The sequence below is a fragment of the Malania oleifera genome, chromosome 7 (genome assembly GCF_029873635.1).
Source record: "Malania oleifera isolate guangnan ecotype guangnan chromosome 7, ASM2987363v1, whole genome shotgun sequence".
NCBI classification, from domain to species: domain Eukaryota; kingdom Viridiplantae; phylum Streptophyta; class Magnoliopsida; order Santalales; family Ximeniaceae; genus Malania; species Malania oleifera.
In genome coordinates this window covers 106,867,743-106,895,728 of record NC_080423.1, presented here as the reverse complement: position 1 = coordinate 106,895,728, position 27,986 = coordinate 106,867,743, and the positions used below count along the sequence as shown (strand labels likewise).

At 35.3% G+C, this 27,986-nt stretch overlaps 2 protein-coding genes across 3 annotated transcripts; one reads left to right on the top strand and one right to left on the bottom strand.

Moving 5' to 3' along the window:
- The first annotated feature begins 6 nt into the window (after window positions 1-6).
- On the top strand, window positions 7-27,984 carry LOC131159468 (probable adenylate kinase 7, mitochondrial). Of its 2 annotated transcripts, none has more exons than XM_058114400.1 (5): window positions 7-463; window positions 2,518-2,658; window positions 4,061-4,294; window positions 4,669-4,832; window positions 27,690-27,984. In XM_058114400.1, the coding sequence occupies exons 1-5, from the start codon at window positions 104-106 to the stop codon at window positions 27,697-27,699; spliced, it is 909 nt and encodes a 302-aa protein (XP_057970383.1). In that variant the 5' UTR covers window positions 7-103; the 3' UTR covers window positions 27,700-27,984. The 2 variants fall into 2 exon arrangements, with proteins under 2 accessions (XP_057970383.1, XP_057970382.1); XM_058114399.1 differs by lacking the exon at window positions 27,690-27,984 and adding an exon at window positions 6,374-6,938.
- On the bottom strand, window positions 6,211-10,886 carry LOC131159467 (probable inactive leucine-rich repeat receptor-like protein kinase At3g03770). Its single transcript, XM_058114398.1, has 7 exons — window positions 8,894-10,886; window positions 8,607-8,740; window positions 8,123-8,366; window positions 7,790-8,001; window positions 7,668-7,693; window positions 7,086-7,197; window positions 6,211-6,780 (listed from the first exon to the last, which is right to left on the bottom strand). The coding sequence occupies exons 1-7, from the start codon at window positions 10,236-10,238 to the stop codon at window positions 6,577-6,579; spliced, it is 2,277 nt and encodes a 758-aa protein (XP_057970381.1). The 5' UTR covers window positions 10,239-10,886; the 3' UTR covers window positions 6,211-6,576.
- Window positions 27,985-27,986: the final 2 nt, after the last annotated feature.

The window sequence follows — 27,986 nt, the reverse complement described above, 5'->3', positions numbered from 1 at the left end:
AAACAAGAAACACAATTTCCAAATCCTGTGCCTGAACTTTTTTTATTTTTACTCGGGAAAAAGCCTCCTTGTGTTCTCGCCGGACCACCCGCTATCCGCCGCTATGGCCGGATTTGGCCGCTCCATGACTTCCATCTCCGCTGGAGCGGCAGGGCCGCCTTCGTTGCGGCTCCTGCACTCGGTTTTCAGGCGATTCTTTGGAACCGCCGCAGCTCAGCCCCTGCGTGACCACGACCACTACTGTTATCGAAACGAGGGCGAGCCCCGCCAGTACGAGCTGGTTTCGCCGGCGATGGCCGACCCCGAAGGGTCGGTCCCACTGAGAGGAGTACAGTGGGTGTTCATTGGCGCAAAGAAGCACGTTTATGCGGAGAGGCTCTCGAAGCTTCTAGAAGTTCCCCACATTTCCATGCGCAGCCTCGTCCACCAAGACCTCTGCCCGAGGTCTGCTCTCTACAAGCAGGTCCCTTTCTTCTTCTTGATTTCTTTGTTTCTTTAAAATCTCTTCTTCTTTCTGTTTCCTGTTTTCCGAATAAAAAAAAATGCGAAACTTTTGTTTTAGTTTTGTGGATTTATTTATTTATTTATTAAATTGATTGGTGTTGTTGAAGTATTGCTAGGGGTTCTTGCAATCATTTGATCCGTTTCTTGTTGATGATCTTTGTTGGGTCAGGAAAGTATTGAATTTGGCATAAACTATTTTAGTCTTTAGAACTCAGGGATAGCAGCTCTGGTCACAGCTGCGGCTCTACATAGAGAGATACTATTCCCAATATTTCTTGCATGTTTGGATTAATTCGGAAACTGTTTTCAGATATCCTGAATATTTTGAATAATTATTAGTAAAATTTAAGGAATTGCAGTGTATCCTTATTTGGATATTTGAAAATGAAAAAATTTTATGTTATTTTAAGAAGCATAATATAAGCATTATTTTCATGAGTTAGGCCAGAGCCAGACCAAGTGTATCCAAGTTGTGCCCCTTCTGAAATTATGTGAGTAAATTTTCGTTTCATCTTGTATGCATAAATTAAGCACCTGATATTAGATGCTACGATTAAGCTCTTTTACTTGTTTTTTTGGGTTCATTGTGGTCTCTGCCAAAACCTGTTTGGGTAACTTTTAGTGGTCATGATTAGTGCAGGTTTGGCAAAAAAAAAATAAAAGAAGAGAAGGATGTACGTTTGTGTCATTTGATGTAAATGAGTAGTTGGTTCTATAGGCAATAAGGCTGCAAACAAGCACAGCCGAATTTTGCTATGATCAAGCTTGTTCATTAAATTTTTAACCTAGCATAAGCTTGAATTGACTAGTTGATTCTATTGGCATAAGGCTGCAAGCGAGAACAGCCAAATTTTGCTATGATCAAGCTTGTTCATCAAATTTTTAACCAAGCATTGAATTGAGTTCAAACTGAACTTAAATATACTTGTTCAAGCTTATTCATTAAAGTATTAACCAAGTTCCACTAAGCCTAGTCAACCTTTACCATGCTTAATCTTATTGATTAAATTGATAATAAAACTAGGTGCAGGTCAGGATTAAACTAAAGTTTAGTATGCTTATTGGAATCCCATTAACAATTCACAAAAGGATTGAATTTTTTGTATAGTGGGAATATGGGATGAAGAAGATGACTCAGGCTTGCTGATTAAAGAATTAGCTTTTTATATGAGTTTGAACTGGAACAGATCTTGCCACCAGGTTTTCATTAATTTTAATTTAAAGGAAAGCTTATTTAATAAATTTATTAAACAAACATACATAAACATAAACATGGAGTGGTGTAGTGCTGCTAGTATGTTGATGTCCTTCTACCCTAATGGCAATGATGATGTGATTGAGTTTTGTCTTCCTGCCTGTTAAGTGGTATTACAAGAAGTAGAGAGTTAGCCAGTTAGGTTTGTCAATCAGGGAATGCAGTAATGGGGGAAAGAGTGAAAGATGAACACCAGTAGAGAGTTAAATTAGGTAGGTTTTTAAATTGACATTTTCTTATCTCCTCTCCTATTTGAGCCTTTAAATGAGTCCATCAAGCTTATAATAGTGTCTGATCCAAGCCAATAAACGAGTCCAAATGAGCCTATAAATGGAAAGTTTACAAGTTGAGCTCAATCTTCTCCAGGCTCAGCTTGTAATAAATTAGTCTATAAATTGGCATTTGGATCATGCAAATGAACAAGCCGAATGAGCCCTTACTAACTGAGCTACCAAGCAGCTTGGTTCATTTGTAGCCCTTGGATGATTGAACTAGTTTGGCACTTAGGCTTAGACGAGGGTTTAGTGATGGTTATGTTGATTGCTTATGCACATTTTTGCCTTACCCTTTGTGTTTTAGCATGATTGGAATGCCAATTTTTACAAATCTATTTGTTCATTCTTCCACGTTGCAATTGACTGTCCATAGATTCTACCATTGTATGATAGGAAGATATCTGAATTTTGATCTTAATTATTGCTTGCCTAATCTAAGATTACACTGCCTTGTTCCTTGCCTTTTTGTTTGTGTAAATACAGATTGCAAATGCAGTGAACCAGGGAAAGATTGTTTCAGAAGATATAATATTTGGGCTTTTGTCAAAGAGGTTGGAAGATGGGTATTACAGAGGTGAAAGTGGGTTTATTCTGGATGGGATTCCTCGAACACAGGTCCAAGCTGTATGTCTATCCTGGCTTTCTTTCAACTTGACTTACCTAGTTTTTGTTCACTCTCTATTTGGTTGCTGAAAAGGGTAGGATAGAAAATAACATGAAAAGTATTGGATGCTATGCACTTCTAGTATTTGGGATCCAATGGAAAACTAATATTGTGTTTGGGAGCTTTGAGTTCAAACATTGAATCGGGATTTATGTAGATTTAAACAAAGCACATACAGGACTGTTTCGAGTTTATCCAACAATCCAACTTTGAGTCCATGCTCCTAAATGTAACCATTGGGCTTACTCAAGATAGGCTATTTAGGGGGCATCAGTATCATTGTCAAAAATTTGGGAAATGAGAACTTAAAACCAAAAATAGAATTGAAGTTAATATTTCCAAAGACTCAAACAATCTTAAAATCTAATTGAAGTCAAGTTCATTTTTGTTCTTGAATCAAATAACAATTAAAAAATATGATTAAAATAATGAAAATGGGAAAAAAAAAATACAAATTAGAAAATATTAGGATAAAAGGTGGCTTAATCTCAAGTTTCTTCGTCGGCCCCAAACGAAGGTGGGCACAAAGCTACTAGCCAACCAACCGGGGTTGTGAAGCAAGTCACTTTTTAATGCTCCAAGAACAATTTTATTGTACATGATAATTGAAAGATGGTAAATTTTTTTTTTAATGTCTTTATTATTTTTCAAAAATTTAGAAATTTTATAACTATTTTATTTTAATTATAATTTAAATTTAAGTGGTCATTTTATTTTAATTTTTATTAAAAATTTTGTACACAAAGAATGATTTAATCCACAAAAGTCAATTCTAGGTATTAAAGTTGCCACAACAACTGAAAATCATAAATATGGTTCTCAATTTTTATGAATTTTTTATGAACACTAATAATAAAAACAGAAAACTACAACATAAAAAAACGCATTGCCATAACCCATGTATTCACTATGCAGCAATGAAAGCAGAAAATAGAAAACAAAAATGATATCAAACAAACCCTTGATTTTTAGAAACCCGAAAAGTATAAGAGAGAAATTTTATTTTATTTTTTGGTTGCCTTACAGCTCAAGTTTTTAGCATGTAAAATGAGCATCAGGGAACGAATGCGGTCCCATGTTTAAGCCCTGAAGTACCTGTTTCATTATTGGGTAGAAATACCTTTATCAGAATAATCTGGAGTGCCAAAGGTTAAAATTCATGCATTTAAGGAAGTGCTGAATATTTGCTTGATATCTAGGGTATTGTTTTTATACAAGATAAATATAAGGAGGCTATCTTCCCTCATTTCAAAGGAAAAGAAATGATAGCTATTTTCTACTAGATATGAAAATTAAGATGATTTATAACGCGACTTGATACTAATGGATCTGTTCCTTCTTAATCCCATCTATTTACCTCAGGAGATCCTTGACCAACTTGCTGAAATTGATCTGGTTGTTAATTTCAAATGCATGGAGGATTGCTCAGCAAAACACCAAGGAAGTAGTATCTTTTCACATTGTCGTGATTCTCATGGCATAAGTAACCCTGCTTCTACTAGTTTTGATATGCTTTCACAGTGCACTCAATTGAACTGTTCTGTGGCTAATACAGAAATTAGTTTGAAAGGAAAACCTCAGGCCTATGCAAAGCAGGTAGTCATCAATTCCTTTTTGGCTTCTAAGTTCAATATTGATCTCTGCTAGTTCATTAGTTTTTAGATCTGAAAGTGATCCTGTTGTCTGGTTTATTATTTGTTTCGAGTTAAATTTTCTACTCTTTGTTCTTTGATCATTGGCATCTTTGTGGATTGCAAGTTGAAGTCATTTTCAGGGAAATATTTACTTGCATTTTTTGTTTAAGTTCTTTCGTTATGCATTTCCATATCTGCATCTGCCTTTCACTTGATTTAGCTGATAAAACTGAATTTGGTGAGACTTGTTGCCAATGCCCAATGCTGTCTTTAATGTCAAAACTGCATTTTTTCATCAGTTCAAACGGTGTTTTAATGATTCAAATTTCTGCACAGAGAAAGCCTGTAGAAGACTACTACCGGAAACAGAAGAAGCTTCTTGACTTTCAAGTAGGCAGCGCACCTGGAGAAACCTGGGAAGGGCTTTTGGCTGCATTACACCTCCAGCATATTAGTCCCCCACATTCTTCAAAAAAATTAACCACAGGATCCAGTTGGCTGTAAGCTTCTCAATCTCTCTATTGCCTCTTAGATTTTAACTTGACTGTACATATGGATCATGTGATTTGCAGAGTGAGATATCCAAGTTGTTCTCCTTGTTTGTTATTCAAAATGTAATCAATTGATGATGCAAGCTTGTGAGTTTTGGAAATTAGTGAAAATAAAAGCGGACTTTTGTATGATGGGAATTGGAAACTTTCTTGTTCTGGCCTTTTGTCTTTGATTTTACCTCCCATTCAGTGCTTAACGAGTTTGTTTTCACCTTGGAAATATATTACCTTGTTGTCTAAACTCAATACACATCCAACTGCTGCACAAACATTCAATTAACTCTAGCACCCTTTTGATGAGAATAACATTAGGGCTGTTTAGTTATAAAAAACCATGTTCATTTTTACAACATTTGTGTGAAATAAATGAACAACAATAAATAGTGTTAGCATTATTTGCTTGTAGAAATAGTTTTATTTTTTATTTTTAAAATTTTCAAATAATTACAAAAAAATCGCATTATTTTCAAATTTTCAAATTTATATAGAAAATTTAAAAAACATATTTGCATTATTTTTCCAAATTTCTAACTTTTATTTTGCATATGGGAGCATGAAAATCAGATCTTGAACTTTAATTTGTGTGGATTATGCGTAAAATTTATCCTAAATCAACATAAATCCAAATTCACGTTCCAAAATTCATGATTCAAAATATTACTTTATATAGATTTTGGAAAATTAGAAAACAGGTATTTTTTATGATTATTTTGAAATTTAGAAATAAAAAAAATGTCTCACATTTAAATACATTTTTATTTTGTACTTTTTTACTGCAAACTTCGAAAAATTTGAAAATAAGTTAAAAATTCCTTAATTCTTTGAAAAATTAAAAATTAGAAAACAGAAAATGTTTTCTACAACTAAACGGGTCCGTATTTTTTTTGCTTATGGAATTGAATCTTGTTTTGAGTAGGCATCAAAATGATGCTATCATTGTTGCCTAAGTGAGGAGTGATCCTTCATGGAAAATTTGTTCAAATGTTAGTATATTACCAACTCTAGCCCAATTGTTTTGGGAGCTTACATTTTGGAACTGAATTTTGAGCGAAAATGTTATAAAATCTTATTGAGTTTGTTTAAATTCAAAGCTCAAAATCTATACTCTCAAACACTATCTTAACAAAATAAGAATGTCCTCACAAAGCAATGGAGAATATGTTGGTCAGTTGGGAAAATATCTTTTCCCTCTATGTACGGACCAACTTACAATTCCAAGGCTTCCTTATCAATCCAACAGGGATGATCACACACTCCCTATAAATAGACACATTATATTGTATGGTTAATGTACATAAATTTTGGTCATGCCCGATTAATTTTTCAGTTTGTTCAATCAAATTTGTGACTTTACTCTTTCTAACAAGATAAAATACAAGGACAATGAATTTCACTGAATCATATGTGCCATGATACAATGAATTTCACTGAATCGTATGTGCCAAGACACAATGAATTTCACTGAATCGTATGTGCCATGATACATCCAGCATCTCTAACATTGCCAACAAGGTTTCATGAACTTGAGTATATGCTCCAAAAGGTTTTGGAGATCACACAGTGGAAGAAGGAAGCTCCCATAGCAATTGTCCTCTTTAAGAATTTAAAGATTTTCAGGATGAAACTGTATCTTTTCTAGAGCAGCTCCAGACAACCTCCCCATGACTCATGAATGTAATGCACTGTCAAAACTTTAATCGCCATCTGTTGCTGCTTGGGCTTGAGCTGCATATTGCAAATTCCAAAGGACATCCTCAAAAGATGGGCGAGTTGTTGACTCGGGAGAGATGCATTTGTTTGTTATGGAGATCATGATTGATAAAGATTCTTGGGTGCAAGTGTTGAGAACAATTGGGTCGACTATTCGTCTCCGGCCGTCTTGGCTGTTCAAAGATTCCTGTAAAATGCAGAACTCAGTTTCAGGATTTAACCTTGCCAATCTGCAAGACACTTGACTAAAAGATTATTAGTTCAGGAAGAATGAAATTTTCACTAGAATGACTAATCCTTCCTATGTGATAGAAGAAGTTTCAAATAAGCTGACTGTTGGCAACCCCTTTTGCTTATTACCTAAGATTCCTGCAGCTAACATTTTCAACCCAAAAAAGAAACAGAGGACCATTACTTGTCAAAAAATCCAAAACAACTTGATCATCATTTTTATATTATAGTTTGATCGTTATGTAAGTTGGAGGTGCATACCATTTCATTTAGCAGAAATGCGTCCCTTCTTGCAGAAACCGAAGGTCCAACAAGCGACTCAAGTAAAATTAGTCCAAAGTTGAACACGTCATCTTCCAGGCTCTTCAATGGCCTGCAAAACAGGGATTTGAATAATTATTGTTGGGTTATTATTGTTGTTGTTGTTGTCATCTAGTTCTAAGCACACAGAAAATATAAAAAATTTAAACCTTATTGAATTTAGAATAAGCGGATCTTGTTCCCTTCACAGTGAATGGAATTAGATTTTCTTTTCTTTTGCTATATTATGAAAATAGATTTCCTGTTCATTAGACATTACATCCATCCAAACTCGTGATAATACATTTACTGTCCTTAGTTTGGGTTAAATTTGATATGGGCAATTTGGTTCATTCATGACTCAAATTTTCTTAGAAAATTGAACATAATTGAAAAGAAAGTTTAGCCATTGACTGTATGCGTATAATCTCTCTTGCAATAACTCTTAACAAAAACAGACACACAAATGAAAAAAAAAACTAAAAAAGAAAAAAATTCAAAAACAGAAACAAAGTTTTGAATTTGATTCAAGTAAATCCTCACCATGATTTAGGGCCTTCTCCTTTAACCTACAAACCAAAAAAAAAATAATAATAATAATTTACTACCACTTGGGATGAAGAAATAACTGGGGAAAAAAAAAATCCTATACAGGGTAGTCCTACCTCATGTTTGTCAATGTCTTCTGTGATAATGGACAGCCCATAATCACTCAGTTTTGCCACCCGATGCTCATTTAGCAAAACGTTGTTCGTCTTCAGTCGATTGTTGAAGAAACCAGGAATAACTCCAGTATGGAGAAAGTGTACAGCCTTGGCAACACCAATAAGAACTGCCAGTCTCTCTGACCATTTGAGAGCCTTTTCTGGGTAACTCTCTATGGGCATAACAAGCAAGAAGATGGTTAGAAACAGCCCTAACCTGATCATTCCCATGTTTCATATTTTAACAAGCACATGTTATCAGATTTATGTCCAATGTTAAAACGTGAAATTTACCTGAGAGATGGGCACGAAAATTCCCATTGGACACGTATTCATATACTAGAAAAACTCTGTTTCCACGGAAATCATCTTGTCCACTGCCATCGATGCAATGCCCCAGGAGGCAAACCAAATGTGGGTGGCGAAGCTTTGCAAGCAAGTCCAACCTGAGTTTAAGATTTCGAATTGAATCTCTCCTTAATAAAGGCAGACACCTTATGGCCACTTGGATTCCATTTTCTAGCCGTCCTCTGTAAAGCTGAAAAACAAATCACCATTACAATGTAATTGAAAGCTTGAGTGGTTTGAATCAAGCCACTGTTAGTTGTCTTCTTTGTTGATAATTGAAATTAAGTAATTATGGCAATCTTATTTTGCATATGGGAATCTGTTTGATAAATTAAACAGAAAGGGTACACACATGTAAGTTATATTAGTGGTTTTCACTTTCTACCGATCATTTCAAAACACATTTTAAGTCTTAGGATTCAAAAAATACCTTCCCATTTGAGCCTTCCCCGATACAAGTAGACTTGTCAAAGTTGTGTGTAGCTTCCTTTAGCTCTTCTAGGGTAAACAACCGGCACATTGGAAGGTCTTCTGTTCCCAACTTGGATGCTTGAGAAATAAACCCTGCAGAGTAGAAAGAGAACTACCATCATACGTGTTCTTCAATTCTATGAACAATATCTACATACACATGCAAATATTCAAACTATGGCCATGTATCTGCAATAATTGAATGAAAAAAGGTTTGGAAATATTAGTTTGGTTTGGACGACTTACTAGCACTTGTCAGAAGCTCTGAAGAGAACCCTGCTGTTGGGTTCTCTTGCACTGCCTTTTGCAATAAATGCTGCTCTGACATCCCTCGAGGGCAGTATCTTCTACACATAACAAGAAAGAAAAAAGCCAGAAACAACGCAACTACAAGAACTCCTCCAATGATACCTGCTAATACAGCCACACCTGGATCTTTGGACTGTTTCTTCTGGCCTTCTATACAAAATGATTCTGGATGCTGGGGCTGTGACTGAATAGACAAGCAATTCCCACCAAACTTGACATCTCTCTGATTCAATGTAGTGTTCAAACACGAAGGCAACCCACCAGTTAACCTATTGTTCGATATATCCACAAGCTCGAGTTTGCTACTGCAGCTTAACTGGTCAGGAAGTTGCCCATTCAACATATTTGATTCTAAATTCAAATAACTGATGTTGGGCAAAGAGAAAACTGCAGCAGGAACTGTTCCTATGAGTAAATTGAATGACAAATCAAGGTGTTGAAGCTGAGTCAGTTGGCTGTATTGACGTGGGATCGCACCTGAGAAGGAGTTGTGACCAAGTGAAGCCATGACTACCCCTTTGGGCAAAGAGGGTAGTCCGGAATTTATTTTGTTCCCACTTAAATCAAGCATATAAAGGCTATTTAACCCACTAAGATCTGGTAACTCCCCAGATATGCTATTGTTACACAAGGCAAGATTTGTGAGAGAGGTGATTTTCTGTATTGAAGGCGGGATTGGACCGCTTAACTGGTTGTTCCTCAAACTTAGAGATGTCAAGTTCGATAAAGAATCCAAATGATCAGGGACAGTCCCATTAAGGAAATTGCCATCCAGTGCAAGCGTTTGAAGCTTCACCATTACAGAGATCTTGGGAGGAATAGAACCACAGAGAAAATTAAAACTCAAATCCAGTAATTCAAGTGAAGATAACCGATGGATTTTGCTAGGAAGTGCACCCCAGATGCCTAAAGATACCAAGCGAAGAACTCTTAAGCCGGTTAGTCTAGCCAAGGTAGCTGAAAAAGAATCGATTGAGAAATTCTCCGATAGAGTTTGATTTGGGACTGCAACCCCATTGAAGAAACTAGTCTTGACAGGCTTATCACCCATAATTTCAAGTTCAGTAACAAAGTCATTCTCGCATGTGATGTTTACTTGTGCAGATGAAATGTAGCAGAAATCTATGCTATGTTTATTCCAAACCTCCAGCTGCTTGGGGTACTCCAAATGCTTCTTTAACTGAAGAAGCACCTGGGCTTGAGAGGATTGTAGCTGATGGGTACCCAAGATGAAGAAACTCCATGAAAGACACAGCAGCAAAAGCAAACTGTAATACCCCATGAGGTTTGAGACACTTTTCCTTACAAGTACTTCATCAGAAACCAGTTCTAAATTAAAATGGAGAGGATGAACCACAAAGATGAAACAGAGTTGGGGGCAAATTTAGAGTGGAAATTCAGATTAATTTGATTCTGTGCAGAATCTAACAACGCAATATGACAAGAACAGGGAGGGGGGGGGGGGGGGAGGAAAAATAGAATCCTACCTTGAAAGCTCAAAGGTGTAAAAAAGTTCCAAAGCTGTTGCTCTTGACAAATTACACAAAGCAAAAACTGGAAACTACAGATTTAACTCTAGGACTGACCCACGTGTGTTGTTCTGCAAAACCCTTCAAGGAGAATTGTTCCTAGTTAAGTAACATCTCCTTTTGAGACCAAAGAGCCGACCATGAATGATGAAACGAGACCTAAAACTCCATTTTTGCTGAGAGAATGAAGCATTTGGGAGGTGGGTGTCCCTGAAATGAAAGCATTAAGTGCTGGCACATGCGCATGGTGTTCTTCTTTCCAGATTGCGAGCAGTCTCCGCCATTAATGGAGTGGGTCTCGCTCGCAGAGTGAGCAGTGAGAAACAGTGATGGGGCGAACGAGAAATCTGAAAATCCATCTGTCATTTTGCTTGCTTTTAACTTTTAAGATGTCTGGAATTAACTAACCTCTGTTTTGGTTTGGCCTTATTGGTTTTTTTTATTTCTTTAGCGCTATAATTACCATTATGCATTTCTGCTCATGCTTTTTCCTTTTACTCAACCGTTATATGATAATCATAAGCTGCACTGACAAGTTCTTCATGTGCACCAACAGCATTTAAATCATAGGTCTTGAAAGTGCAAGACAACATAAATAATATTGATTATTTATGGTCTGGTCATAATTCAATATGCTAGTACTCTAATTTTTTCTTTTTTCTTTTTTTTTTTTTTTGGTCAACTGAAAATGCTTTGTGCTGGTGCTTTTTTGTGCTTTTATTTTTCATTTTTGCTTTTGAACGGTCTCTATAAAATACTATTGATGGGTTGAGGCTCGTAATATTACTCAATCATCACATCACTGATCACATCTTACGATTATATTGGTCATAAAACCTCAAGCAAGTTTCTCAAACAAGTTTGAGAGTCAGTTCAAACACTTTTCATCTTGTAAACTTTAGTGAGATATTGTCTGTTTTGAGCCACTGATTTTATAATTTTATTTTATAAAAGGCTCTCACATTGTTGACGTTCAAATCATGCATATAATCTCCTTAGTGCACATCTAATGTAAGATTCATCTGATACCAAATGTAATTGTGTTAAGTGCAATTTCAATAAGGTATTTCCTGTTTTGGTCCATTGACCTAATTATTTTGTCTTATAAGAGACATCTTACATAGTTGGCATCAAACTATCCTTATAAACTTAAGACCTGCTCAATACACTCCCGATATAGAATCGTGACACTGCTTATATAATCATGTATAATTTCAACTAAATAAAGAGAATATATTTAAAAAAAATTATATATATTTAGACATAATATATTAATTGCAAACTTTAATTGAATTACACAACTAAATAAAAGGTTAAATGGCAAATGAACATATAAATAATATTGTAGTCTTAAAAAAATACATGTAAGATTTAACTACCCACTTTCGCACCCACTCTGCCACTGTCCCCTCTCTCTTTTTGCTGTTTCTTGCTTTTACACCTTCTTTACCCATATTCTTCACATATTCTTGTACATCATCAAAAATAAAAATTAACAAAAATAAAAAAGAAATCAAAGGCATGCATGCGCAATGAACTAGTATGTCCATAAAGGCATGCTCTCTCTCCCCCAACCTCCCACAATCTCTCCTTCATTCATGCTTTTTTGTTCTTTATTCCCAAAGTTTTCATGGATTCTTGGATCCTAGGTTAAATTTCCTAGCTAGGGTTCTAAATCCAAAACCCTAATTAATTTTTTTAGCATGATAGTATTTACCCATCATGTGCAATGCACACGCACTCCAAGTTTGTGTGCATGTTGAGCAAGTGTCATCTGATGTTTCCAAGAAGGGTTGATATATTATTGGACAGGGTGTCCTTAAGGAGAAAAAATCTGCAAGTGCAGAGGACCCTTTGCCCATACAAGTGTGTTGGGCAATTTAGCTATTTGGGAATTATCATTTATGGGTTGGGCATGTCCACACTCTTGTGGCAAAGGGACAAGGATTTGGCTGACCAGCACCTTGCAATTGGGCTTTCTTCTTCTTCTTCTTCTTTTTAGATCAATTAACAATTTCCATCCATGGATCAAACATCTTGATAAAAATTTTCGTAAATCCTCACAAAGGAAGTGGGAGAGTTAAAAATCTATTGCATTTATGACCTTTTTCTATTATGAGCTTAGATTCAGCGGAGAGTAGAGTTCATTTTAATATGCAAAAAAAATATTTTGAGTTTTTCCAAAACTGATAATCATATTAATTGAAAATAATTCAAGTAAGATGGTTCTTTTCAAATCATTTTTTGAGATCTTGTGCATTTATGACCTTTTTCTATTGTGAGCTTGGATTCAATGGAGTTCATTTTAATATGCGAAAAAATATTTTAATTTTTTTTTTTCAAAATTGATAATCATATAAATCGAAGATAATTAAAGTAAGATGGTTCTTCCCAAATCATATTTTGAGATCTTGTGCGACATTATAAGTCAAAGCATTACTAGAAAATTATTTTTTTATTAAAAAAAACCAAAACATAAATGAAAAGGTAGACAGAAAAGGAGAAGAGGGGAAAGAACATAGTGGTGTTGGAGGACTAAGGAGAATGCTGAAAGAAGAGAGATAATACTAAAGGTGCTCGATCAGTAATGCAGAGACGAGAAAGGTGAGAGTATGGAGAGAAGTTGTGTAATTTGTATTATTTTTAGAGATAAAATTTTTTAAAAAACTTCAAATTTATGTTCTTATCAAATCAGCACTAGGGAGATTACCGATTCTCCTAGAGATAATTTAGAATTATTTTAGAGGTTGACCAAACAAAATCGATTCGCTGAATCTTGGACCGTTAAGAGCTCAACCTCTATTTAGAGGTCATTAAGGGCAAACAAACTATTTCATAGTATGTATCACCCTAGAGAACCAATTACTACTTTTAAAACTTTTTATTTGAAACAAAAATTTTAGATGAAATTATAAATTTATCTCTTTACTTTGTCATACAATGTACTTTCAACTTCTTAGTTGTGACCTCTGACCTACAAAGACAAAAAAAAAAAAAAGGCAGCTGCACATGGCTCCATGCCCTAAAATTAGGTGGGAGATTCTGAATTTTTTCTTTTGTTGAAGTAGAACTTTGTCTCTTTTAAGGACATTGGACTACCCCTATTGCAAGACATTCCACCCCTTGCAGGGGAATGCAGTACCCTCTCTCTCTCTTTCTCTCTCTCTCCTATATTTGGTACCTTAGTAAGAAACTAATGATATAAAATAATTAGGGTTTAATTGTGCCTCCAGCTTTGAATAGATGGAGAGGTGAATGATTGAAAGCTACATATGGCGTAAAAATAATGAGTGGACTAGAGACCTATCACCTATCAACCATGCACATTTTTATTGCCGAAGGCCCCACTTCCATTCATCTGTCTAACCCAAAGTCCCTAATTTTAGGACACCCTGCCCTCCACACCTGCATTTAGGTTAGAAGGGGAATGAGCATTTAAGATGTCATAAATGACAAATTTGAGAGTACTGAAATATTCAAACAAACTCTTAGTACCCTTGACGTTGATTAAAATATAAAATTTAGAATTATATTTGATAAATAAAAGACAGAAAAATTAAATATTAGTAATGCGTAAAATAAAATTTTGCTCATTAATTTTTTTTTTTTTTTTCTTCACTTTCCTTGATAATCAAATGTAAAAAATTGAATTTCTTTATTTTTTTTCTTTCCTTTATCTATTTTTTGTTTAAGTTATAAATGGGATAGGAGGATTCAAGTTAGAAGAAAAAAAATACGAGATGGTAAATATAATTATCTTCCGTTTTATAACTTGGGTGTTCAAAAAATAAATATACATATATAAACACTAGTTGTTTTGTCTCACTACTAAAACTATAAAACTATATAAGACAAATCAAATGAACAATAATAATATATTCCAAACATAATACTCAAAAAATATCTAAAATTTTATTAGAAATGCAAATTTGACTTCCAAAAAAAAAAAAAAACAACTCATTTCAAAACAAAAATTGAATCATTTCATTCAAGTACTATCTCTTTTGGGGTGCAGGTGGAGATGGGGCCATTTCATTCAATTAGGGAATCATGCCCATATATAATTTTCAAAGGATAAGGACTTGGCCTTGCAAAAAGATTGGGAAAGAAGGTCCCACTTATTGTGACGAGTTGTCCAATACAATTTTCTCCTGCCCCTATCACATAATGTATGCCCTATAGGCAATTATGAGAGTTTAAATATTTTTTATCAAGAAATAAATTTAAGGATATCAAATTGAATTTAATATTGTCTAAATTAAAATATATATATATTTAATTTATTTCAGGTAAGATTTTTACTTATTTTTTTTTATTCATTTTTATTTTTTTGGTTTTTGAATAGATAATTTATGAAAATCTCATTATTTCATTGCATTCGGGGGTGTGCTCTTGTTAAAAGAATGGAATGAAAAAATATGAAAAATGTTTATTAATAAAATTAAAGAGCAACATGAATTATTTTTAAAAAATAAATGCTATGTTTAACATAAACCAAATTCCTGTTAGATTTTAGATTGAATTATTTTTTTAATTTGTTTTTGATAAAATAAAAAAAGGTAAATAAATCATGATGGGAAACATTTCTTCTCCTCTTTGGGGAAGCTTTTTCTTTTTTAAAGTCAAGTTGGACTATTGTGTAAGATGCTTTTTGAATTCTTAAAAAAGTTTTCATCTTCTTAAAGTTGACTTTTTTTTTTCTTTTTGAAAAGTTTTTAAAAGTTGAGAACTTGTAAAATTTTAAATTTTAAAATTTTAATGAACGAATATTATATTCTTTGTGCACTTTAAATATTGTAAAATATTACAAAAATATGTATCTCGATATTTTCGAACATTTGATATTAAATTATCAATGACCACCCAATTTAAAACATTAAAAATCACTACATATAAATTAATCTTTCTTACAAGCAACTTTGTGATGGCAACCCTAAGCAATTAGATCCGAACTATTTAAGGAACATAATGAGATTCATAATATTACTTGTAAACCTAATCAAGTTTAATCAAATTGAACTTGAATCTTAAGAGTTACAATTGAATCAAGTTCAACTTCAACAACTTTAAAAGAAATCAAGTCAAATTTCAAGCTTAAAATTTTTAAATTTGACTCAATTCCAACTATTCATTGTTGAATCTGCTCAACTCGAATATACGTCAAACTAATACAAAATATTATACCAGTGAGAGCAAATACTTGTAGGTGACTTTTGAGAGTATAAACTTTGAAACTTAAATTTGAATTTATATAAATTTAGAATAAATTCATCATAATTTTATAGTACATTTTATTTAAATTCACACAAAATCAAAGTCATCATGTAAATTTCAAACTCCCAAACACTTAGCTATAAAGAATTGAAAAGTGAACTTATGTTGAGCATCTTAGATTGTAGGGCCAATAGTATATGAAGTAATACATGAAACTCCAAACTGAAGTTTTGAGCATCAAATCCTCTTAGAGGCAAATTGACAATCCTTTTTTAAAAATAGAATAAGTGAAAGTTAAATCTTATTAATTGAAAAACTCAAATTCATACAGAAAGAAGGTGCCAAATGTCAGCCATGCTCCTGACCTTGCAAACTAACAGTCAACAATTTGCTTCAGTAAGAACACGAAAACCTTGAAACAAATTAAAAATTAAAGTCATGATCAAATATCTCTAAATGTATGAGAGGTTTTGAATTTGAATTTGTATTGATTTTGAATAAAATATAATATAAATTTGTATTGAAATATGTTCAAACCTATTCGAATCCAAATCTAAAATCTGAAATTCATGCTCCCAAAGGTAGTATTAGTAAAATTCCGAACCTCCCATCTCCAGGTTCGAGCATTCCGAGTGATTTTAAGAAGGGACGCTGGGCGAAAAGGGCTTGTATTTTGACTGCTTCTTGGGAGTCCATCTAAGGTAGTCAATCCTTCAAGCAAAATATAAAAACAAAAAACAACAGCAGCGGCAGCAGCAAAGGCCTTAATCCAACACTGCAAGCAGAGCCACCCGAAGAACCTCACACAATGCAATTGGAACAAAAGAAAAACCCCTCCTTGACCCCATTAGCAGTAACAACTTTACCTGCTCACGAATTACAAAACCCGCAGGGGCATAATTTGGCAGTGCATGAATAGAACCGTCAAGGTTTATTTTAGCCATAAAACATCTAAGAAGAATCCCAGTAATACGATGAACATTTCTAAATTTCAAACTTACATTAGCCACACCTTGGCATCAAGGTAAGCCCATCCATTTCACCATATGAAATAAAATGATTAATAAACTTTGAAAGCGTCTTAGAAGAGTAAGTAAAAACAAAATAAGGATCTCAATCAGCACCATAAATAATACATTATTCCTTTGTAATTAGTGAGGAAGGCAAGTAGGCTAAACATGTTGACAATAACTAATGAGTTTTACAATATTGATGAACACTCACCCTCCAGTAAAGAGCTTTATATGCACTTCTCACCCTAACACTAGGAAACATCAAAGTGACCTAAGAGTCATACTGCCTTATTTGACATAGGGAGAAACTACTAGAAAGTTAAGGTACACTAGTATTTACATGATGAAAAATCATCCCAAACGCATGAGACAAGAGGTCATAGGCAAGCATAATGCCCTGAACAAGTTTCGCTCGTGGCACTCCTTCATTTATGCGATCGACGTCCTCGTAGACTTTGACGTTAGATACACTTCAACTTTGTCCACGAACAATTGCATATCTTCCGTAGAAATCCAGCTGATTTCTTTATCACCAAGGCCTTTCCACTTCACTAAAAACTCCCGCCGCTTCTTCCTTAAGGATATGAACTCTCTGTCTCCAAGGATATCTTCAACTTCACGTCTGTCAGGTTGCACTGTCTTGAACTCTGCTTTGTTTGACTGATTCTGTTCGGATCGTCGGTGTCAGCGTTGAACAGCTTGAGGTGGCTAACGTGAAACACAAGATACACTTTCATCCAAGTTAGAGGGTCGATTCTGTAAGAGGCCTTCCCGACTTTGGCCCAAATGGGGACTGGTCCTTCATATTTGCGAAGTAGTCTCCTATCTCATCCTCATAGTGACCCGATCTGCTTAGGATTGAGCTTAACAAGCACCAAGTCACCTACATTGAAGCGTTGTGGTCTTCTCCCCTAATTTGCCCACTTCTTCATCCGCTTAGAAGCTTTTTCCAAATAGGCTCAGGCAATCTTTGCATTTTGTTTCCATTATTCGGTGAAGATGTACGCCCTGTGACTCTTTCCTCTGTACAGCTTGTCCACTGTGTGAGGTAACAGCAGCTGTTGGCCTGTAACAAGCTCAAAAGGGCTCTTGTCCGTTGTTGGGCTCCTTTGGGCATTGATACAAGTTCGGGTATAATTAACCACATCATCACACATGTGCGGCCAACAATACCTTTGCTTCAGTAAAGGTGAAGTGTGCTGCCATCCTGGATGTCCAGTCCATATGGTATCATGACACTCTCTCAACAGTGTCTTCCTCAGATCACCAGCTCATGGCACAAATAGCTGGCTACCATGGGTCCCCAACAATCCATTTTCCATCTAGAACTAACATATTTTCCCCTCTTCGGTAAGCTTTATTAGGTTATGCACAACTGGATCTTTGGCTAAGTTCTCTTTTATGCGCTCCCGCATTGTCGTGGTAACAATTCTCACAGTCATGTGTGTTACCATCTGCAAGGCTGCCAACTTGGCCTTCCTATGCGACTTGGTTCAAGTGCCCCGCCTTGTGCTCAAAGGAGAAATCAAATTCTGCCAAGAATTCCTGCCATCAGCTCTGCTTGGGTGTCAACTTTGGCTGTGTGAAGAAATGGCTAACTACAGAGTTATCTGTTTTCGTCACAAACCTTAACCCAAGTAAGTAATGCCTCCACACGAAGAGACAATGTATCACTGCTAGCATCTCCTTCTCTTAAGTTATGTACTTACTCTCTGCGTCACTAAGATTACAGCTCTCGTACGCAACAGGATATCCCTCCTATAACAAGACTCCTCCAAGGGCGAAGTTTGATCAATCTGTTTGTACCTCGAAGGATTTCATATTTTTTTCCGGAAGAGCAAGTACTCTCTCATCATGGCATCCTTCAAGTCATCAAAGACTCCTTGGCACTTCTTAGTCCAGTTCCACCCCTTACCCTTCTTTAGTAGTTCTATCATAGGAGTCGTTCTCCGCGAATACCCCTCTACAAACTTCCTATAATAGTTGGCAAGGCCAAGAAAGGAACGCAACACCTTCACTGTCGTGGGGATCTTCCATGGTTGAATCGCCCTTACCTTCTCCATATCCATCCGGATATGACTTTGCTCAATCACATGACCAAGGAATTTGATGTTCCGTTGAGTGAAAGAGCACTTCTCTTTCTTTACATATAGATTGTTCCCTCTCATCCTATCGAACACCTTCTGTAGATGCTCTTCATGTTCCTCCAGAGTGGAATTGTAGACAACAATATCATCCAAATACATCACGACAAACTTGTCGAGGTACTCACGAAATACCTGGTTCATCAAGGTATAGAATGTTGCAGGCACATTCGTTAACTCAAATGACATCACCAAAAATTCATATGCCACATACCGCGTCACACAAGTAATCTTCGGCTCATCCCCATCAGCAATCCTTACCTGATAGTAACCACAATCTTCTCGACATGAATGCAAACAGTACATTATACATCTTCCAAGGACATCACATAATATAAAGCCAATTGATAAAATATCAAACCCAGTACCATCAAACATAGGACAAACATCACATAGCAGCATCCATATGCTATTTAACTAACAAAAAATGCAACAACAGATTATTCATGCTAAAAGATAACCATCACAGAAAACATAATCAATCTTTCCTCCAGAAATACTCAATTGATCTTATCCTAGTAGGCAACTTTCTATTCACTAATTTCTAGAAGAAAAAAGGAATTTAATTTTCGGGACTACAGAAAAGGACTAGATACTAGTAAAAAAAAAAAAGGCAATTTATAAGGTAAACAAGGGTCCAAATTATTCTGTATCCAAACAAAGCAGCAGACTGAACAAGGAACAACCCAGTAGCTGAAGCCCAACAAGCACAATCATAGGTTAGGAATGGGAACAGACTTAATAGCACTAACAATTTTTGATTGCTAGCAAGATCTAAGGTTAATCACATTCCACTCTTCATTCGTATTATAACACAAACTCTGACATTCAATCAATAGCATACGTCTACGCTCTAGCTATCAAATGTTTTTATGAATATGTATTAGCCTATCTATAGGGAAAAGAGTTTTTTTTAAGGCCTTCTCTGATTGAGGGGAAAATATGTTGGAAATATAATAAAAGGAAACATATTTACTAATAAAATTAATATTAAATAAAAAATATAATTACTTATCAAAAGCTAAGACGTAGTAGTCTTGAAGGACCACTGTCCTTAAAGCCAATTTCGCACCTACAGTGAACATTTCTCGATGCATATAGTCATTGTGCACACGACCTCTAAGATTACTCAATTGGCTCAGTTTTGTGTGCACTCACAAAGACGGAGTTATAAGAGATGTAGTGTCATTTAGTTACCCCAAAAAAAAAAAAAAATCTCAAGAAAGAGTAGAAGATAAGAGTTATTTCAAAGAAGAAAACCCATATCTTGAAATGAAGTTGGATAACAATTTATATAAGTAAAATTAAGTATAACTTTCAGCATCATAAATACAAACCGTCAAAGTAGCAATTAATATTTTAAAAACATTCAAATTAACATATTAAATTTAACATATACGTAATTAAAATAAAATTGACAACTATTATATAACATTTATTAAACAGATTTTAAAAAAAAAAAATTTGAAACATCTAACATTAGTATGGTAATATCAACAAAATATTCACGAAAATAGTTTTTTGAAAAAAAAAATCCTTTATATGTAAGAACACATTTAATAGAAAATGTCTTTTTAGGGTACAACAGAAGAATGTAGGATCCATTCCTAGATCATTCACATTAGCAAAAGAGGATTCTTGTAGTCAACACTGCCCAGCAACAAAAAAGACTTGGTTGTTGTTAGGAAAGGCAATTAATTAAAAATAATAAAGAACTAATTAACACGAGCATCAAACAGTAAACTCCCCTAACTACCACAATTTTCAGCCACAAAGTAAACCTAGAGTGATTTGGTTTCATATAATGCATACTAAAAGTAAATATCATTGTAAATTTGGAAACACAGGATATTCAAACCCTTAAAAGGCATCTCAAGCATTTTTTTTACTACAAAGAAATTCCAACATGTCCCTGTATCAGCAGGGTAAGTTGGTATTGTTAGCTTGAGATTTCATCTGTTCTTGGTTCATCATTTTGCAGCAAGTGCTTGCTCGTTCTTCTGTTCTCTGTAGAATGATACCTTGTTCTCAACTATTGTACTCTTCTTTCTCTCATGATATTTCTTCTATTTTTATTTTTCAAAAAACTGACACTTTAAATATAGGTAGGATTTAAATCTCTATCCTCTTATCCACTTATGGCAACCAAAAAAATTAGCTTTATTGACGTACTTCAGCAATCACTATGCAATTCCTACCTGGCATAGGCATAGAGTTGAGGATGCATCAGCTTGTCACAGCTCTAGGCAATGCACAAATTCCCTTTGGAGGAGAGAGAGTAATGTATATAGTACTCTCAGCAGACAGAAGCCAAAAGAAACTGCAAGTTGAGGGAATACAATAGTAAAATAGGATATGTACCACAATCTGTCTCATAAGAATGTTTAGGTGCCAAATAGCTCCCCAATTCCAGTGCATATGACAAGTAATGAAGGTGAAAGAAAAGTGGAAATGATGCTGAGAAAACTATAAATTTGATCAAGCCATCATTGCGTCAGTGGACGTGCAAAAGGGTGCGGACAATTTTGGAAAAGTAAAGAAAGCTGGAAAAAAATGCAATAATTGAGATTTGATCTTTAGTGTTAATTAGGCTTTACATATGCTCCGTCTTGGTTTTTTTATTTTTTATCTTTGGTTTTTTTTTTTTTTGGGGGGGGGGGGGGTAGATATGCCTGAATGTGTAGTGTTCATTAAAAAAAAAAAAAACAAAACAAAACGAAAAGAGGTTCCCTAGCAAGCCAATTGAGGCAATGGCATCGTTCACCAGGTAAATCATTGATCTCATAAATCATAATGCCAATAAAGGATGGACCAATTGACACTAGTACAGTGGTACATGCTCCCTTGAGCATCTCTATTTGAGTAACATAAGCAAAGCTAGTTCAACAAAACCAAACTTCAGCCCTTCAAAGAAAAGGGAATAAAACATAGAAAAGGGTAAAAGACAATAACCTTCCCTGAAGTTTGACTAAAAGACATGGACCTCCCTTAAGATTTCAAAAATCCAAGAGACCCTTCCCTTAGGTTTCAAAATTTGCACAAATATCCTTGAGGTTTTCCAAAAAGATACAAACTTCCTCTTTAAGTTTGGCAAAAAAAAAATCTTTTTAGAGGTCCAAGTGTCCTAAAAATCAAATTTCAGTGGAACTCTATGAAAATTTTGAAATCTCAAGGGATGTTTGTGAGATTTTTGAAATCTCCGAAAGAGAGGGGAGGGGGATCCGTCTTTTTTTTGCCAAAGTCAAGGGAGGTTAATGTCTTTGGCCAACATAAAATTAAGATAATTCCTACCTATCACATACCTCAATTCGCCTTTGATTTGATCCTTATCGTTTCCTGACCATCTTTCTAAAACAATCAGTTACATGCTTAACTATGTAAAAATTACTAGTTATGGAAAAGAAAAGGGCATCCCTGGGCCATAAGGCTCCTCGCTTTACAAGGGTAGGGGGGAGGGTCATACAGTATACACAATCTTACCCTGCTTTTATGTGAGCATAATGCCAACCTTAGTTTTAGTTGAAGCAAGAATAGCACCACCTGCTCATGCACACCAAAGCACAAGCCCTTAACAAGATATCAAATTCCAAGGATGATAACATGCACTGGCAATAGGATTGGAAATGAACCAAGTTGCTCATAAGCAGCTCAAGAGCTTGGCTCATTACGAGCCCATTCATTACACAAATGAGCATTCTGAAGCCCAATTTTGGATCCAAATTTGAACAGAAAAGGGTTTGGCTCGTGAGCGGCTCAGTTCTAAGTCTTAGTTAAGGCTAGTTTAATAGGCTTGGATTATACTCATTTTTTAGCTAATTAAATAAGGTCGAATTGAGTTGATAGACTACAGTGGGCTTAAAAGTAGGGATTGTTTGGGTATGAGCTCATGTAGCTCAAATTCAACAACCTAAACTTAGTAATAAAGACAATGCCCAAGGTCAATAGGCTAACTTGGTGGGGGCGAAAAAACTCTAAAGCATTATTAATAAGAGCCCCTTTCTACCTTTTTTCCTAACAAAACCCAAACAGCATCTCCCCTCACAAAGTAAGAGGTTCCAAAAAAACCAAATCGTTAGTTAGCATCTCAATAGCTCAGCTAGGTAAGGGCTCGTGAGCTCATTCATTGCACAATAGACAAGTTTGGGCAAGTATATTAAAGTTCAGTCTAAGCTTGGCTCAAGCTCAAGCTCCCTTAAAAATTTAATAAACAAGCTTAAGCATGGTAAGGATCGACTCAACTCAGCTCATTTGCAGCCCTACTTGGCAACTTGGGACTTGGAAATCCTATTATTTAATTATGAAGATACATTTTCCTACTTAGATGTTCATTTATTGCTTGAAAATTTGTGAGCAGTGAGCACGTAAACTTCATTATGGATCAAAATTGTAAGCATATTCTCCTAAAAGTGAACAAATATTACTCTACTAGTCAGGCAAACAAGTTAACTCCTAAAAGTGAACAAATATTACTCTACTAGTCAGGCAAACAAGTTAAACAAATTAAAATTCAAGGATACAGATCATGGTGAATGCATTTGGTCAGGAGAGTGCCTCATTAGGTTTCCAAACTTAATCCATTCTTAAGAATTGACACAGTTGATTCACCTGAACTTTATTGGATGCCTTTGACTTGACAAAGAAAAAGTATGCTTGTGACTTTTCAAGAAATGCCAGTCATCTAGATGGCATGACGGTGACGCCTTGCTTGAACAGCCCATAGAAAAAATTGTGATGGGATGATGTTCAAGTCAATTACAACTACAAGTTGAAGAAACACAACCCTTTCAAGTTGTCTCCATTATAAGTATTCAAATCCAAAACAAGGATCTTACGACAATTTAGCTACGGAAAACCCTTTAAACTCAACCTTGCCTTGGTGTGCTTGACCAACTTCAGGAACAACACAGAGAAACTTGTTCACGTACTTATTCACAAACCTCTTCTCAGTCATCTTAAATATAGAAACTATGTCGACATCACCCATAATCAATTTCTTCGACATCAATAGTTGCAAAACTGAACACCTCGGAATAAGTCTGCCCTCTAAACTAAGCAGCATAAGATTTGGATTCCTGGAAATCCTAGAGGGTTCCAAATTTAGCTCATTCACATAAAAAGCCATCAACTTCCTAATCTTCTTCTCTGAGCTTGTCATGAACATGGGTTGTAATTTGAATGCTAAAATAATCTCATCCTTTGACAAGCCAAAACTACCATAGGCTTCCAACTTCTGCTCCCAAAGTGATTTACTCATAAGTGCCATAGAACGGATAGCTAGGATAAAAAGATAATTAGTGGGATCAAATCCAATTTTTACAACTTCTTCAACAATCTCGCTGAATCTGTCAGTTTTTTTAACAAATGCTCTTGGTTGAAGCATTATCAAATTCAGTATCTTTGACTTGGGGACGCCGCAGCTTATCAAGACTGAGACGTTTGGCTCCATTACCTTCCCCAAATCGACTTCAAGTATACAGTACCATGCCCTGATCACCTTAAGCACATTCTCATCTGTGTCGACAATGCGCTTCAGCAGTTGAACACTAGGCAGAATTTGGTTTTCCAAACTTCTTTCCAAAATATACGGCTCCACTGATAAAATTTTGACAATCTCAACATCAGAAAAGCCTATTGACTTGAGGTAGTCCAACTTTGGCTTGAAGGCTTTGTGAGCATTGTATGTATATAAAATAGGGCGCTTCATGGTCAACCCTGATATTTGCTTCACGCTGAATCCATGAGCTCTGAAGAACCCAACCACTGCGGGTACATCAGTTTCCAGAACCCGAGGATACTTGCTGATGATTTTAGCCAAATTAGTGCCAGAAAACCCCATAGATGCAAACAACTCGATATTGGGTTTAAGGGTCTTTTCTGGGTCTGCCATAAGAATCAGTGGCCGAGTGACAATTAAGTTTCTGATGAAGGTTTGGCTCAATCCATGAGCCCTCAAGAGCTTTAACACAGAGTCTGGTGTGTCAGGGGTTTTTACGTGGAGCTTCTTAGAAGCTAAAATTGCCGATTCCAAAGACAACCCACATGAATTTGTGAGATATTGGACTGTGAAAGAGTCTGGGCCTGCGGAGTTCGAGCTTTCTGAGGTGGATTTGAGAGATGAGGTCGAGAAAACACAGCCATGGCTGAGTGGTGATGAACCAGCGACTCTTCCGTGCAGAAAATTTTTGCAGATTAAGCGAATCATCAACGAAGAGAAGTAAATTAGTACCTGCCTGGAGAGCGAAAGATTATCAATGGCGATTATCCAATTGAATCCGGCATTAGTTTCACCTCGGTTATCGACGCAGAAGCACCAACCCCTGACTCCTGACAATATAGAAAAGCAGAACACCTTCTAACCTCCCATGCTCAATGTTTTTCCTTTTTTTTAAATATATACAATTTCTTTTCTTTATTTTTATATATATATATATATATATATATATATTATAGAGGAAAGCATCAAGAAATTTGTTTTCTAAAAAAAACAAAAAATAGAAATTAATTTTATTATATTTTTTTCTATATCAAATATTACTAAAATAAAAACTTATTTAATAAAATTAAAAATTTTTAAAAATTAAATATTAATGATAATTTCTTCCTTAATAATCAAACATAAAAAATATATTTGTTTGTATACTTTTTTTATTTTTTAAATAATTTTTCAAGTTCTATATAGAGGTTCAAAGTGTATTTTGCCCGAAAAAAATGTAGAAAAAAGGAACTACAAATTTGGTTCAATACGAACAACCGAACCAAACAAGATTATTTTGTTCTCACAATTTGGTTTACAAATTGGTAAGAAATCAAAGCAAATATATTTAGTCATTTTACAATATTACACTTGCAAGAGATGTCTAGGATAATAATGAACGAAAATATATAAGATATTTTTTCTATTGCATTCAAAGAAAAAATTCAATTTTTTTAGATTATATCAACCGCACAAAATCCTGCGAAATGCAAAACAAGCCTATATGCAGATTAAGCTTTATCATTACTGTAACGATCCGAATTTTAAGAGTAGAATTTAAATAATAAAAGAAAGGAAAAAGGGAAATTGGAAAAAGGGGAAAAGAAGGAAAGCTGCCAAGCTTTGTCGACGAACACATGGTTTCGTCGACGAAAATTTCGTCGACGAATACAAGGCTTCGTTGATGAGAAAATACCAAGAAGGGTTCTGAGGCAGCCTGAATTTCGTCGACGAATACAAGGTCTCGTTGACAAAATTTGTGAAGGACTTGTCAACGAAGGTCGGGCTCATTGACGAATCTCGCTGCTTTATAAATATGGAAATCTGGGAAATATCTCATTTTTTTAGAAGCCTCTCTCTCTCCTCTCTCTCCTCTTCGGCTCTCTCACTCTCTCTCTTCGATTTTGGGCTGGTTTTATGCCGGATCGAAGATCTGAGGCTACCACGATGCTCCTGGCGAAATTCCTTACAAGTTGGCCAGAGCAAATCGTTGGGAAAACGAAGTTGGAAATCATCCTAAAGTTGAGGTAAGACTTTTTAATCTAAATTAGACTTTATGGTAATTATAGAAATTGATGTACGCATGAAAATACTGATGTTTAATACTGGAAATTTTAAGTTTCAGGGTGTTGATCAGGAACCCATACGGGAGTTAGCCTAGGATATTTTGAGGGCTTTCTTAGTAGTCAAGTAAGGGAGTAAAGTAAAGTAGTTCTTTTCCATACAAACTATTATTGATTATGAGTAAATTTATTTTCAGAAAAGCATATGATATACTTGTATATTATAGATGAAATGTACGTTTGGGAAATACTGTTATTATGATGAAACGTATATTTATGTATGAGATGATAGAAAAGCACGATTTTAAAATATGAAGTATGACTTTTAATAGAGCATGTGTGACATGAATATTATTTTACGTAAAATGAGATATGATATGAATGCTTTTACGAGTAAAATACATTTTCAGGTATTTTGGAAAGATGAGTTATGTTATATTGAGTTGACAAATATATAATAAATGAGTTATTTTCAAATGTAAATACCTGAAATGTATTTGGCGCAAGGCCATATTTATGTTATCGGCACGAGGCCGTTTTTATATGATTTTGGCACGAGGCCATGTATTTATGCTATCGGCACGAGGCCGTATTGATATTATTGGCGTAAGGCCATATTTACTATGATTTTGGCACGAGGTCATACGTATGATTTCGGCACGATGCTGTATCTATGTTTTCGGCACGAGACCGTGTTGATGTTACGTATGTTCATGTATTATATGTTATTACAATCAGGATGTTAGTTTAGTTCAGACCAGGAGCTCGGTACCGTAGCTATGGGTAGATCAGATTTGGCACGAGACCGTATTAGTGCTAACCATTCCACGAGGGGATGGGAGATGAATAGTCGATGTGACTTTCAGTAGAGTGTGGACGTCCACCTGACAGTCCGGACCAGGGTGTGGCGGGCCCATCGTACTTACAGACATATTTGATTCGACAGTGGTCGGCCAGCCATTGTTGGGTTCCGCCTTCGGGCTGCATAACCCGTCATGGGAGGTAATACATAACATTAACTAGCTATTCATCCTAGGTATATTTTCAGTACTACAATTACAACAGATGGTTTTTATGTATGTTATTACAATGATAACAAATGCTTATGAATGTTATGATTTATTAACAAATATGAAAGTACATGATCATCTAGTATGATATTATGATTATTTCTAAAATTATGAAATGTACAGTATATGCATAATTGAACTAAATATTCATGTTGTCACACAACTGTATTTAGTTTACTTTCCCTTACTGAGAAGTGTCTCACCCCCAACATTATTAAATTTTTCAGGAGCCCCTGAGAGACCGGTGGGTCAAAGCCGCCATTGAGATTAGTGAGATTATCCCGTGAGAAGGGTAAGATTTTATACTAGGGTTAGAGTTATTTTGTGTGACCCTAGAGATATTTTGATGTATATATGGATTTTTATGTTTATTGCTGCTAGGAATTCCACTGTGTATGACAGGTGTCCCCGCTACCCACGGGTTCGAGTTGACCATTTGATTTGTTATGTTGTATTTTATGAATGGACGCTACATTTATGTGACATTTTATATTAAGAAATTAAGAGACGTTACAATTACAATA

What these genes read in the sequence shown, in the direction of transcription:
- LOC131159467 (XM_058114398.1), bottom strand. Translation starts at nt 10,238, where the DNA reads ATGGGGTATTACAGTTTGCTTTTGCTGCTGTGTCTTTCATGGAGTTTC. An exon ending in AGAGCTTCTGACAAGTGCTA is followed by an intron (nt 8,741 to 8,893) that starts GTAAGTCGTCCA and finishes TCTACTCTGCAG; the next exon opens with GGTTTATTTCTCAAGCATCC. An exon ending in GGAGAAGGCCCTAAATCATG is followed by an intron (nt 7,198 to 7,667) that starts GTGAGGATTTAC and finishes CCTGTTTTGCAG; the next exon opens with GCCATTGAAGAGCCTGGAAG.
- LOC131159468 (XM_058114399.1), top strand. Translation starts at nt 104, where the DNA reads ATGGCCGGATTTGGCCGCTCCATGACTTCCATCTCCGCTGGAGCGGCA. An exon ending in CTCGAACACAGGTCCAAGCT is followed by an intron (nt 2,659 to 4,060) that starts GTATGTCTATCC and finishes TATTTACCTCAG; the next exon opens with GAGATCCTTGACCAACTTGC. An exon ending in CTCAGGCCTATGCAAAGCAG is followed by an intron (nt 4,295 to 4,668) that starts GTAGTCATCAAT and finishes ATTTCTGCACAG; the next exon opens with AGAAAGCCTGTAGAAGACTA.